This window comes from Mytilinidion resinicola, assembly GCF_010093595.1.
Source record: "Mytilinidion resinicola strain CBS 304.34 unplaced genomic scaffold BDZ99scaffold_8, whole genome shotgun sequence".
Classification (NCBI taxonomy): Eukaryota; Fungi; Ascomycota; class Dothideomycetes; order Mytilinidiales; family Mytilinidiaceae; genus Mytilinidion; species Mytilinidion resinicola.
This window is the reverse complement of record NW_022985444.1, coordinates 994206-1008326: the sequence shown is the minus strand read 5'-3', so window position 1 is coordinate 1008326 and position 14121 is coordinate 994206. Positions and strand designations below refer to the sequence as shown.

At 48.6% G+C, this 14121-nt stretch overlaps 5 protein-coding genes across 5 annotated transcripts in view; 4 read left to right on the top strand and 1 right to left on the bottom strand.

The window, feature by feature from the left end:
- The window catches only part of BDZ99DRAFT_291142 (uncharacterized protein), a 2841-nt gene extending 2452 nt beyond the window's left edge, over window positions 1–389 (top strand). The window contains exon 2 of the mRNA XM_033714097.1: window positions 1–389. This exon is cut by the window's left edge and continues 19 nt beyond it. Within this exon, the coding sequence (XP_033577887.1) occupies window positions 1–285 (285 nt within the window). The 3' untranslated portion in view covers window positions 286–389.
- Window positions 390–3492: 3103 nt separating this feature from the next.
- On the bottom strand, window positions 3493–3807 carry BDZ99DRAFT_415174 (uncharacterized protein; the record flags this gene model as incomplete). Its single annotated transcript, XM_033716746.1, has 1 exon — window positions 3493–3807. A coding segment is annotated over one exon (315 nt), but the record flags the coding sequence as incomplete, so codon positions are not given.
- A 1476-nt stretch (window positions 3808–5283) lies between these two features.
- Window positions 5284–9389, top strand: BDZ99DRAFT_385607 (uncharacterized protein; the record flags this gene model as incomplete). Its single annotated transcript, XM_033715440.1, has 8 exons — window positions 5284–5623; window positions 5681–5785; window positions 5838–7088; window positions 7141–7501; window positions 8100–8368; window positions 8436–8675; window positions 8743–9181; window positions 9269–9389. The coding sequence occupies 8 exons, from the start codon at window positions 5284–5286 to the stop codon at window positions 9387–9389; spliced, it is 3126 nt and encodes a 1041-aa protein (XP_033577885.1).
- Window positions 9390–10392: 1003 nt separating this feature from the next.
- Window positions 10393–12793, top strand: BDZ99DRAFT_570211 (uncharacterized protein; the record flags this gene model as incomplete). The annotated part of the gene is made up of 1 exon (XM_033727965.1): window positions 10393–12793. One exon carries the CDS (start codon window positions 10393–10395, stop codon window positions 12577–12579), a length of 2187 nt encoding a protein of 728 aa, XP_033577884.1. The 3' UTR covers window positions 12580–12793.
- Window positions 12794–13467: 674 nt separating this feature from the next.
- On the top strand, window positions 13468–14093 carry BDZ99DRAFT_570210 (GNAT family acetyltransferase; the record flags this gene model as incomplete). Its single annotated transcript, XM_033727964.1, has 1 exon — window positions 13468–14093. Exon 1 carries the CDS (start codon window positions 13518–13520, stop codon window positions 14091–14093), a length of 576 nt encoding a protein of 191 aa, XP_033577883.1. The 5' UTR covers window positions 13468–13517.
- Window positions 14094–14121: the final 28 nt, after the last annotated feature.

Genomic DNA, 14121 nt, shown 5'->3' with positions numbered 1-14121 from the left:
CGGTGGAAGGATGCCGAAGAGCTGGAGGTGCAAGTAATGGAGACTCGCAAGACGAAGCTCGGAGCGGACCATCCCGACACGCTGACCAGCATGGCTAATCTTGCCTTTACGTGGAAAGGACAGGGTCGTGGTGCGGAAGCTATAAATCTTATGAGTGAATGTGTGCGGTTACGCCGCCATATTTTAGGTGCTGGCCATCCATATTATATGTCTTCCTTAAAGGCCCTGGCTAGGTGGGAGGCAGAGCAAGTGGACGTTAGCTCCTTATTGGCTTATAATAGCTAGATTAGTCGACTAACATGAATTTAATTATACGGAAAGATGCGCGTAAAGGAGATATTAGAGCTATACTTTTCTATTTGTATATTCCAGGATAGCTATTATAGTAGTTTAGAAAATTGCTACTGGTACGACGAAAGGTACTTAAAGAGTACTTTAGGAAGTGGTATCCTAGAGTTAATCTGTTAGCGTGGCGGCCTCGACTAAAGTGGCATTTTGCCACCACTAGCAGGGAGATGGCCAACCCGCTCCGGCCCTGACCTGGTGAGGTGGTGATTCTGTAGGTGTTCTCAGATAGTTAAGTTACAAAGGGTGCGGCCGAGTGCACAATCACCTCCCAAGCGGCTACGCGAGGCGAGGAACATCAAAATCGCCACAAAACGACACCTCTCCAAAGCCACATCTCCGCAACCAGGACCAAAAAAAGAAATCTAAATTGATAGATATTCTCGTGGAGGCATTATAGAGACACTGCACGAAGGAAGTAAATTTATTCAACCATGTGGCGCGTTGGACAGCTTTCTGCCAGATTTTGGTGGGAAGGTGATTATGCACTCGGCCCGCACCCTTTGTAGTTGACTGGAGGCATGGCCAAGTTAAGTTGCAAGGCTAGGGGCTAACGTTGGCCCGCTTGCTAAGAATTGGTGATCGCTTCTATTAGAGGTACCAACCTGCGTGCCTGCGTGGCGACCTTGCACGAATTTGCGCGCTACAAGGGGGCTACCTGAGCGGGCTGACAATAACTTCCTAGCATCATAGCGAGGTTTTAATGCTTGGATAAGACCCTGCTATTAGTATTTAGAGTGGTAAGAGATTTATAATAGTTCTATAGGAAGAGAAGTCTATTATGCTATAAAAGAAGGCTCTCTATAAATTAGGCTCAAAGGCAGGGATGCGAATATAATTTTTAGGTGAGAGGGGTCCTAGATGTTTATAAATAGCCACAGTACACAACTTATATAGAACCATTGCAGATACCGACGTGTGCACGAAGTGTGAGCTGCTTAAAGTTAAAGTACCCTTCATATTTCTCGGCACGGTAGGTTTCTCAGCACGTAGAGATGGACTTTATGCTCAAGGAAACATGTTTTAATGATCCTGATGAAGTCTCAGTAGTAGTGTAGGGAGAGGTATGAAGTTGCTCCGGAAGTTGGAGTGAGATCAGTGTGCTGACTAAGCTATTCAACTTTTTTCGACCTGCGTTTGTATGGAAGCGATTTGGGAGTTGTTTAACGTAATGGTAGAGCATGCGTAGATACCTCACTAACCTAGCAACAAACTGCAGTAGAAATACTCAGTGCTGGCAGTGAACGGACCAATACTAACCGAATCGAATATGGGCTATTCGGTAAATATTCGGCAATATCGTATTCGAATATTTATTCAAAACGCCGCCGATACACCTATTTTACAAAAGCTAATAATAAAACCCCACCAACAAGAGTCTATAAATTGAAACAGTCTGTCGAACGATAAAGAATTCCCTTCTAGAAATCATCCTTCAATAAATCGTCCCTTTTCCAATCTCTCCCGCATTCCAATTGCTCTAATGTGGCCGCCGTTATTGCTGTTTTATCCCAAGTAACCGTACGACGACCTCCTGAAAATATTCGCTCTGGTTTATCACTCATTAAGGGAATTGAAAGAATTCCAATAGCCCAGCATGATAACTGTGGCCATCGTTTCCGCTGTGAGTCCTACAGCCACCATTCTAGCGCAGGTATCTTGATCTCGTACGACACGGCTTCATTACAGTAGTTTTCAAACTCATCCTAACTTTGAGGCCGGGTGTGTTTCTGCTTTATATTTTAACAAAGCTTTTTAAAACTATTTAGAGGAAGAGGCTAATTCCTTAAAGGGTTGGCTTATTTAAGAGGAGGGTTGTATAATTAAGAGCGCAATGGACTTTCTCTACGGAATTTCTCCTAAAGGCTTCAGACCCTTATTATATAAGCAGCGTATACATCTATAGGATTGCTATCCTCGTCTTTTAGCTAAGTTGTACAATATTCTAGATGGAGAATACAAGCCGCGGCATAATATAGTAATTAATCTAGCCTTAATAAGTAGAAGTTAAACTTTGCCTTTTGTCACGGTGACGATGTATCGGGCATTTGAACGCGAGATAGACAAGTATCAGATTCAAAGAAGGATAACTATGTGCTATTACCGTGGTTGGTTACAAGACGTCAAGATGCCGAGTTGAATTAGGGACGGGAGCCAGGCTATATACAAGACGAGAAAAGGGGCTCGCACATAGCGCGTGGCCCTAATAGAATCGGGAATCAAGTGGCAGGCGCGTGGCGCACGCGTGCGCACGTATGCGGGAACAAGGTGTCAGGGGATTGATGCTTAGAGGGAGGCCATGATCAATACCGTGACACCTTTATACTTTTAATTTGGCTTTTAAGCGGTTTATTCTCTTTCTATTAACATATTAGTAAAAGCTGTAGATACTATTATTGTACAATATACTAAAGAGATTTTAAGATACTCCTTAATAATCTCTATAACTTCTAAGACCTGTTTAATTGTAGCTTGTTGCCCTTTAAGAAAAAGAGTTGCACTCTTAAAAATAGAGAGAAATTGCTCTATTATACGGCAGAGAGCAATATTAGAAGGAAGAAGCTTATCTCTTTTATTAATTGTGCCACTAGAGATATGCATTTCGGTGTAATTCTGTAGCGTATTTAGGACTCTAGTCTTAAGCGTAACATGGAGTATTTGGAACCAGCTATTCTATTTTATACAATTATCTAAAGGGATTAACTTTCCAGCAATTGCTTTAAACTTATTTGTATAATTAGGCGAAGCACGGATATAGATAACAATATTGTAAATCTTGCCTATAACGCCCATTCTATTCCGGATTAAAGTTGCTCTCTCTTTTCGGCGTTTATTATCTAGTTCCTCTCCTAATTCATCCTCTCTATTATATATCTCTATTACTTACTCTTTATATTTATTAATAAATAAAAAGGCTTTGACAATAAGGTTAAGAATATGGCCTATGCAGCGGAGCCGTTGAAAGGTTTAATTCCAGTTAATTCGCTTCTCCGTGCTAAGGTAAGCAGCCATTGTACAATAAAGTATATCGTTGGTGGTAGAGTTATCGCCAATAAGGGAGCCGATATTCTCTATAATTCTATAGTCTTCAAGGACCGGGCAAAGGCTTTCCTATTAATTTAGACCGCTGTGGCCTTGTACCGTACAAAGGGCAATTAAGATGTTTCGAAAGTGATCTTGTGCGTCCACAAAGCTAGCGCAGATAGTAAGCAAAAGATTATGGCTTAGTGGTGTCCAGATATCGACGGCAAGATGAATGCTTGTTTGCGATAACTGAAGTCGTTTTCGTACGATATCTTTTGCTTGTGGAAACCAATTCGCAATCCTCTGCTTAATCGTATTGTGAGATGTTGGTATAAAGGTATTGCCTTCCGGATTTAGGGCCTGAATAAAAGCATGCCATTCTGGCCATTCTACGCAGGAAAATGGAAGTCTTCGGATAATAATTAAATCCAGCAAAGTTTGATTAACCAGCTGTTGATTCACCATACGTCGCAGAATCTCTTTGTTGACATTATCTTTGCTATTCTCAAGCTGTAGAAGAAGCTTATTATATAATGCTTCAACAGTTTCGGTAGCTGTCGTGCGAATAGATGAGACCGGTGCCTTATTAGCAATGATTCCGTGGGTTTTCTCTAGATGCTGTCTCATATTTGTTGTATTCTGAGCAGCATAACTGGGACAGTATTTGCACCATATCCATTTTGATTCTGGTTTTTCTTGTCGTTCTTCAATTGTTGCCGTACGACAATGCTCGTGTATTGGTGAAGTTTTTCGGGACGTTTTTGTGGATGAAAGTGAGGATGGAGGTGAAACAATGCATTGAACGAGGTAAGTGATGTATTGGATGAGCATCTATCTAGGCTACGTACGCCGTATATATACTCTGTGTGTGTGGAGGCTTACGTAGCCGTACCGTAGAACTGTGTGGGCTAAGTACAGGAACCGTGTTCTATATCAAGGTAGCTGAGCTAGCCGTACCATACTCCGTAGGCTAGCTGGCTAAGAATACGTACTCCGTCAGAAAGAGTATCAACTGTTTTCTCAACAGCATTTGAGGTAAGAGATAGTTCAAATTCTTCGATTTCTTGAAGTTCAGAGGACATTTCGTACGAGTATAGGGATAAAAGATGAGTAGTTAGTGGTTGAAAATTCGAAATTTTAGTGTGCCAAGAAATATTCGGATATGATTCGAATATTAGGTAGTATTGGCAATACCGATATTTGATTAGCTCATATTCGAATACAGCGTATTCGGTGCCAGCACTGGAAATACTTCGAAAGTTCGTGCACGGCCCATTTGTGGATTGACTTCGAAATCCGGCCCGATGACTGGCCGTCCCCTTTCCAACTCCACCACGATATCATTCGTCCCATCTCTCCTCTACCGTTACCTGATCTTGACATGTGTACTCACATGGTCTCGACGCCTGGACCTCCCTGTATTGGAATGGGCTGAGGAACGGCCAGAGCCAAGCTTTCGGACAGGATGCCCGAAGGCCCCATAATATGCATCGGACTCCCATCATGTGATGAGGTTTTACAGCATCTCCAGCAGCCAGACGGGCGAATGGACAGTTTGTCGACTTCGAAGGGGCATTCCCCCCTCGTGCAGTCTGCAGAGCGGAGAGGCGGCCCCCATCTAACCGCAACGGTCCATAGAATCCGAGGACAAGCTCTTATCGTTATCGGCCCGGCACCAACAGCTTCACGTTACGAAATGCGGAGGAGGGGTTGGGCGATAATGCCGTCGCAATCGTCGTGGACATGCCGGACTAGGTAAACATTTCTAGGGTCCTGACGCGCCTGGACTGCGAGGAGGCAGAATTATTGAACAGCATAGAATATATTTGTTCCTCCAGCTGCCCTTCTCCTCTTACACTGTAGAATCCCCTTCCTCAATCATCTTCCCCGCATATTTCCCCCACAAACCTCACAATGGCTCTCGACCGCCTAAAGCAAGCTGCCTCCCATATCACCGGCCAGACTGAGCCTCCTTACCCATTCGACCCTCTCTCCGAGTCTGAAATTGAGAAAGCTGTTGCTATCATTCGTAAGGAGCACGACAACCTGTTTTTCAATGCAGTTACGCTATGGGAGCCGCGCAAGGCGGAGATGATGGCGTGGGTTGCAGATCCAGAACACACACCTAGGCCGCACAGGGTTGCGGACGTGGTAGCGATTGGCAAAGGGAGCAAGGTGTATGATGGAATCGTGGACCTGAACGAGGGCAAGCTTGTGGCCTGGGAGCTAACCGAAGGCGTACAGCCCCTGGTACGTTCTTCTTTACACGGCAGAATGAGCTATACTGATAAACACTAGATTACCATGGAAGACTTGCAAATAGTGGAGTTAGTGGTTCGGAAAGACCCCAAGGTCATCGAACAATGTGGGATTCTTGGCATACCGGCGGAAGATATGCACAAAGTGTACTGCGACCGTGAGTGCGATTAGTTTAAACTTCCAAGATTGACTTCTAAATGATCCTACAGCTTGGACGATCGGCTACGATGAGCGCTTCGGGAGCAATGTGCGCCTTCAGCAGGCACTGATGTACTATCGCCCACACGTCGACGACAGCCAGTACAGCTATCCCCTAGACTTCTGCCCAATTTTCAATGCCGATACTCAAGAGATTATTCACATCGACATACCGAATGTACGACGACCGGTTAACGCAGCTCCACCAAACAACTACCATGCCGCATTTATCGAAGCTGAGGGTGGCTACCGCACTGATATCAAGCCTATCAACATCACTCAACCAGAGGGCGTTTCTTTCACAATGGATGGACGAATAATCAGCTGGCAGAATTGGAAACTACACATTGGCTTCAACTACCGGGAGGGTATGGTTTTGTCCAACATCACCTTTGACGACAAAGGCAATGAGCGACCAATCTTCTGGCGCATGTCTCTCGCAGAGATGGTTGTGCCATACGGCAATCCCGAACACCCTCACCAGCGCAAGCATGCGTTCGATCTAGGAGAATATGGAGGAGGATACATGACCAACTCACTGAGTCTGGGATGTGACTGCAAGGGTGCCATCCATTACCTCGACGCCGCATTCGTCAACCGCGCTGGCGCACCGACAACCATCAAGAACGCAATTTGCGTGCACGAGGAGGATAACGGCATCTTGTTCAAGCACACCGATTTCCGTGATGACAGCGTAACGGTCACTCGCGCCAGGAAGCTCATTATTTCGCACATCTTTACCGCCGCCAACTACGAGTACTGCGTCTACTGGATCTTCCACCAGGATGGTACCGTGCAGCTCGAGATCAAGCTCACTGGTATTCTAAATACATACTCTATGCTCCCAGGCGAAGATCTCCACGGCTGGGGCACAGAAGTGTACCCAGGTGTCAACGCCCACAACCACCAGCATCTCTTCTGCCTTCGCGTCGATCCTAATATTGATGGACCGAAGAACACTATCTTCCAAGTTGATGCTGCGAGAGGAGCAGGCGAAGTCGGCTCGAAGGAGAACCCATACGGCAATGCTTTCTACGCAAAGAAGACTCGGTTCGAGACCCCTGAACAGGCCAAGAGCGATTACGACGGTGCGAGCAGCAGGACGTGGGAGATGAGCAATGAGAGCAAGCTCAACCCATACAGCCACAAGCCTGTCAGCTACAAGCTGGTGAGTAGGGAGGTACCGGTGTTACTGCCTAAGGAGAATGGATTGGTATGGAAGCGTGCTGGTTTCGCTCGACATGCCGTGCATGTAACAAAGTGTAAGCGTCCCCTCTCATCTCTAACATATACATAGATGGTAATTAGTCATAGACGACGACTCTCAAATTCACCCTGCCGGCCGTCACGTGCCTCAAACATCCGGCGAGCCCTCCGAAGGTCTTCCCGCTTGGATCGCTGCCAATCCTAACCAGAACATCGCTAACGAGGATATTGTGCTTTGGCACACCTTCGGCATTACCCATTTCCCGAGTCCGGAGGACTTCCCCGTCATGCCTGCTGAGCCGATGACCTTGCTTCTACGCCCAAGGAACTTCTTCACGAGAAATCCGTGCTTGGATGTCCCCCCCAGCTACTGCAGCGTGCCGAGTGGCGTCAAGCAGGGCGTGAGCTTGGTGGATAAGCTGTCGACATTGGCGTTTGGAGGAGAGCAGAAGAAGGATTGCTGCAAGAAGTGAGGACGTAAAGGATATGGCTTAATTTGATGCCTCCTAAAAGCTTGACGACTGACATAGCGACATTGTTTGGGAGGTTGGATTGCGGGACTGTGGCTTTAATGCTGTGATATGGAACGTACGATATTCATCATAGTTTACTTTCTTGGTATATATTAAGCGAGGATTTACGAATGGAATCTGACATGAATATCTTCTGGATGCTTTTGCAAGATCCCATTATTGATACTCCACTAGTTCTCACGTGCGATTGGCGGAATTGGTGAAGGTCGAGATTGATAAGCTCTATGCGCGAGTCATGAGCCTCACCGCACAGAACAACTCAACTACGATCAAGAGTTGAAATTGGGATGAATAGAAAAGCTGTGATGATTATAATGAGCATAGTAAGGAACTATAGGTATGCTATGGCTCTGGTAGAGAAAACTCTGATTCAATAATGCCTGGGGAAGCTTGGGCATGGGCCTTCTTTCATTAAGGAAAGCCGAATGACGTTCAGCAAGTGGAGGTTCCCTGGACGAGATCCGCGTCACCAACCTCCCTCCATCCAGCTGCACCACCAGCATCGCATTTATTCACCGCGCCCAACGGTTGCAGCCTCTTAACGTCCAATTCCCCATTCTCGAGCTTCCCCTGTGCTACGACATGTCTCCAACCTAAGCATGCGCACGCCATACGCCGTTCTATCCCCCACTGGCACATAATGCCGCGCGCCCTCCCACCGCTCGAGGGCCCTGTCCACGACCCGCCCCCGCGCCCTTCGAAACTGTCGCCATCTGTTGTAGAAAGCGTAGCTGGCTTTACCGCGGGGGTTGTGAGCTGCCTGACAGTGCATCCGTTGGACCTGCTCAAAAATCGTTTGCAGCGTGCGCATACCCACATCTTCCTTCGCGCTAGTTTTTCACGTCTTCGGGGCTAATTTTTGGATCCTAGTAAACACTAAGACACGATCAAAACCGGGCGACTCGTTCCGCATCATTCGCAATGTTATTCAGCACGAAGGCGGGGTGCGGGCGCTGTATCGAGGCCTGTGGCCGAATATGCTGGGGAACTCGTTGGGGTGGGGACTGTACTTTCTCTGGTACCGTAATATGAAGGATCTGCTGCAGGCGCGTCGAGGGCACGGCGAACATTTGTCGTCTGGGGAGTTCTTCTCCGCGTCTGTGATTGCCGGTACGTCCATATTGCCTTTTTATATCGGGCATCTTCCTGTGCTTCATACTAACTGATCTATTCCCAGGCCTCCTCACCGGCGCATGTACGAACCCGATATGGGTCGTAAAAACACGCATGCTGGAGCGCGGCGCCAACCACCCGGACGCCTACACCGGCCTATGGTCTGGCATGAAGCACGTATATAGGACGCGCGGGCTCAAAGGGCTGTGGGCCGGATTCACGCCCTCTTCCCTCGGCGTCGCTCACGGAGCGGTCCAATTCTCTATTTACGAGAAAATGAAGCACCGACGTGGTGCGATGATTGGCGGCGAGCACAATCTGTCGAATTGGGAGTACATCTATATGAGCGGCGGCTCAAAGCTGCTCGCCGGCGCCATTACATATCCTTATCAGCCGATAAGAGCTAGGATGCAGACGTATGATGCGAACAAGAACTATAACGGGTTGTTTGATGTGTTGAGGAAGACGTGGAAGAATGAAGGGTTTTTTGCATTTTACAAGGGGTGGGTTTTACTCGACACATTCCGGCTTCTGGTCGAGGCGTCTTGATTTTCACCATTGCAAAGGTACAATAGCTAACATTGAAGCAGTGTCATCCCTAATACTGTCCGCGTCATACCAACTACGATTGTCACATTCCTGGTGTACGAAAACACGAAGCTTTACCTTCCAACGTTCTTCGAGGATGAAATGAGTCACGAAGAGGATTGAATCATTTGGGCTTGGCGTTCTTTTGTGGAAGTAACTGCATGGTCTGGATTTGAGCGGTTTGGCAAGAGCTAGAACGATACCACTCGTAAGCGCCATATAGATATGAAATATACAAGTTTCTTGAAGATGGTGCTCTTTTTCGGTGTTGAAGAAATTGTGAGTATTTTAAGGGACTCAGACCTATATGTTGGCCAGGTTTTCCGAAGGTTTGGTATCCCGTGGGTTTTTGTCGTCGTCAGTAACTAATGCTCGACCTAGATTTGGTTTCCAATTGTTCAGCAAAGCGGGACTAAGACTTTACGACCACGATGCATTAGTTTGGACACCGAACCAACATTGCTATGCCAGCTTAGATTCATATTGATAATATTGATAATCCGCCCACGAGAAGACTTTGAAGTGCTGAACCTTAGCCTCTTCATTTCACCTCTACCACAAGACCTCCCCTGGTACCTAAAGAGATTCTAGTTGCATACAACGTTTCACCTGTTTTTACTGCTGGTGAAGGTTATCGAATCTTTGGTTCTTGTGTTTTGGCCTTCAGGGCTCTGCACGTGACCCAATCCGTCGACTCAGTGCAAGGGGCAGTTTAGTTCAGTTACTTCACAATCACTGTCGTAGAGTGTGTGCTACGGCTTCCTTTCATAAAGCGTCCACGCTGGGCCTATTTAAGGCAGTCTTTCTCATGCAAGACAGACATTTTCTTCATCATCCTAACCTACCATACCCGCACCACCACGGACCACCCGAACCTAATATCTGTCCAAATTAGTTCGTAGAGCTCTTTTCACACAGCTTCTCCGCTGTGTATTCTTAAGGAAGCCTTTTTCAAGCTGGACCAGCTTTTCCTTCATCGCCCTCACACCCGCTATCCCACACCACACCACCATCCGCAACCTGAATCCGAACCCGAACCGGGGCCCTTTTCAATACCAGTTCGTGTCAAGAATACTCTTTTCGAATCTTACTTTCTCTATCATCTTTACCCATTCTTACTGCCAACATGCCTTTGGCCAACAAGATCCAAAAGTTCAAGCGGTATATGGGACTCCCAGTAACCCCTCAGACTGCCCCGGTACGACGGGAACTCTCGAGGCCTCAAACTGCTCCAACTGAAGCTCCAACTGGATTTCGACGGATCTTTCGAGGGCGCACTTACGCTGGTGTTATATCAACCAATCAGTCGACAATCAGCGCGCCGATAGCTATCGGAGTCATTGCTTTCGCGGACCAAATCACAGCAGAATCTCTGTCCCACTTTCTGATTTGGCTGTTCTACTATGACGTCGTAGAATTGCCAGTTTCTCCGGCAGATTGGTACAAACATCTGCCATCTATGGAAATGCGTGGATGGATCCAACTAGGCACCTTCCTACAGACCACCACCCCGGCTGGGTTTCAGCTGGCCCGTCTTGATAGTATCATTGACCAGCTGCAGCTGAGAAAGCATTTCGTCATGCAATGCATCGACAAGATTTCCAAGCCGGATCTCATGCGATGGTCCGACGTCGCTACTGACGTCAAGTATGCTATTGCTAAGTCGCTGCGCGAGAAGGACCATCTAGAGCTCGTCAAGACGTGTCTCGAAGCGATTCAGGAGACAACGGTGGCTCTCAAACCTCGAGCTGGCACAAATTTCGAGGGCTGGCAAACCGATGTCACCGAGCGTATCGCCGACTATCTCAGTGTAATTGTCAAACCGCGACTTTCGACGATTAAAGGAGGCATCCGTGTTTTGAGCGACAAGTCTGAAGATGATGAGCGTTCCGTTCGATATATCTTCGAGGCTATGCAGGCTGAGCGTCCTGTGCCTTTGGTCCGCTATGGGATATTCCCAACCCGCCCCCTCAGATCCAGCAATAGCTCACAGCTATCTGTCATCAGCCCAGAGCAAGCAGCTCGAGAGGCTGATGAGGAACTTCATTATTCGATGGCCCAACTTCGAAATCGAAACAAAGACCTTAGGTTACATGTGGAAGCTTTGCAGGCGAAGAACGAAGAGCTGTTAGCGAATCGGCCTCTTCCCCAACCTCCATCTCGGTTTCAATCGATCATGACGAGCCGCAAGCCAGTCCCAGACCATGGCCGACAACAGCCGGTTTCGAGCGGAGTATCGCTCTTTGCAGACCCAAATCCACATGTACTTTCCCGTCTGTTGCCTACCCTTCCAGCGGACGAGATTGAAGTTCATCAGTGTCCCAAGACGTCCCGTGGTTTAGTCCCAATGCCACCTCCTTTCACTGATCGGAAGCCTTCGGGGGATGTTCCTCTTATGATACCGGACCGTACCTCGTCAAAGCCGGCGAGCCTGCATATTCTGAGCATGCACACCGAGTCGGGTCCGACCAATGAGAACATCCTTGCCCAGAGCGTCGCCTTTGATGTCACTGGAAAGTGTAAGGCCAAGGAGATCGACATCAAAGGCAAAGGCAGGGTGAAGGAAATCGAATTCGATCCATACCCAACCGACTCCCTCTCATCAAACAAGAAGTTCATCCCTGCCCCTCTCTTCTCTGGCCGCCCTGGACACCAGCGCTCCCATTCTCTTTCCAGAATCCTGGATGAATCTGGTCCCTCAACTCCCCACATCACTCGTCGTCGATCTAAGTCGGCCAACCGGCTCGAGCGCCCTCGCTCCTCCATGAACATGCGTGCCCTTTCGCTCCCCCTCGAGGGCGACCGCGGATTCCTCCCTAGCCAAGAACGCCTCGCTAACGGCAACCATACTACCACCTTCGCCTCCTCAAGCGGCAGTGGAAAGTTTGGCCTCTCGCGCGGGGGCATCCGCGGCGTCAGCGGCCGCAGCACCAACGGCATAGGCACCCTCAGCCACACTCCCAGCGGCAGCGTCAGGGACCGACCTCGCTACGACACGGAGTTCCTCCCCCAAGCGCCGTGCGTGCCTGATGATCGTCCGACCTCCCCCGATCGCCACGCTAGCAATTCGAGCTCTGAGACCTACGAGCTGTCACTTCCCAAGAGCACGTCCGACGGTGGAAAGGATAGGTCAGACATCGCAGTACCTAGCCTCGAGTTGATGGCCCCGGCTAAGCGTGGCGAGAAGCGGCATGAATCTGGAGACGGGATGACGGAGTTTCGTCGCAGCTCGGGGCTGATGGGGGGACATGTGCCGTTCTTTGGTAGCCGGAATGTCAGCGGTGGACATCGGGATCTTTCGAGGCTGGGTTAGGCGACATATTTCACGTTGAGGGTTTGAATAGGCTAGGGGTGGCTAGGTAGGCTAGCTAAGTTGTCAGCGGGGATGATATGTCGGGGCGATTGTGAGGGTGTTTCTTTTGTCACTTTATCTATGGGTAGGTAGCGCTGGCGTTCTGAGTAGGCTGGGGGCGTCTTGGTATATTGGCTGGGCCGGCAGCGGAGCTAGTATGCTAGCCTGATTTAGGGGGCGTTTATTTTATACTCATAGTTGCATCCATAATGGTGGGTCGTGAGGTGGGTCATATGGATTTGGGGGCGTGCAAAGGGGTACTACGGTAGAGCCGATATTAATCTCTTATCATCATCATAAATCCTCGGTGTCTATTTCAGGAGTCGGTGCTGTGGCTTCTGCTGCTCGTATGAGTTTGTTCGAAGGCCTTAGGTAATTCAAAAGATAAGCAGAAGACAAAGGTAGGCTCGTTTGTAAGCTCTCTTTACGTGCAATCCTCTGGAATCAAATATACGTTTGCTAGGTGTTTGTGTTCAGTTTCTATGCCTGAATCGGATCTTCATTGACGTAGGCATGGTTTGGACTCCTGGATTCTTAACATCATGCATGTAAACTCCTAATTGGTCCAGGGGCGTCTTCACTGCCAAGGTAGGTTACGAAAAGAGAAGCGGGTTTGTTCAGAAATAGAGCTTCTTACGATGAGTTTTCTTCCTTTTCGAATTTTCTGATGGAGTGTTGAAGCCTTTACGCAGCGGTATCATGGTGTACGAGGAATTCCTTCAACACCTACCTAGCAAGGCCTAGTGCGATGACTCAAACATAATCCTCCGGGAGTTAGTTTGCACATCCCAGCTACCCATCATGCGCTATATAAGTATAGTCTAACGTCCACATTTACATCAATGCATCTCAACACCATTTCAAGACCTGAATCCTAGCAGCTTAGAGAAAGAAGAAAGATGGCTCGCCCCCACCCCTTCCAAAGCAAGCGCCTCCACTACCACGCGATCGAAGACTACGACGTTTTTCTACACTCCATCCAATCCGACGCACGCGCTTATGCAAACTCCTCCGCCAGCCTCCACGTCCCGGAGAGCATGGCCGCTACGAAGCGGTGGAAGAAGCACCTGCTGGATGAGTGCATGCTCGGCGTCATCATTTGTCTTGCGCCCTCGCCAGGATCCTCATCAACACCTCCCATCGGCGTCATCTCCCTCGAGGCCTCGCCTCTCCACGTCGTCCACCACCGCAATAGCATGATCAGCGTCGACATCGTCGCGGCGCACCAGGGCAAAGGCTACGGCAGCGAGGCGATTCGGTGGGCGCTGAAGTGGGGGTTCCAGACGGCGGGGTTGCATCGGATTGGGATTGGGGCGTTTGGGTTTAACGAGGGGGCAGTGCGGTTGTATGCGCGACTAGGGTTCAAGGAGGAGGGGAGGCGAAGGGAGTGTTTGTGGTATGAGGGGGAGTGGTGGGATGAGGTGGAGTTTGGGATGCTGGAGGGGGAGTGGCGGGAGATGGTGAAGGGGGAGTGATGGCAGAGGTTGATATAGAGACAGACTT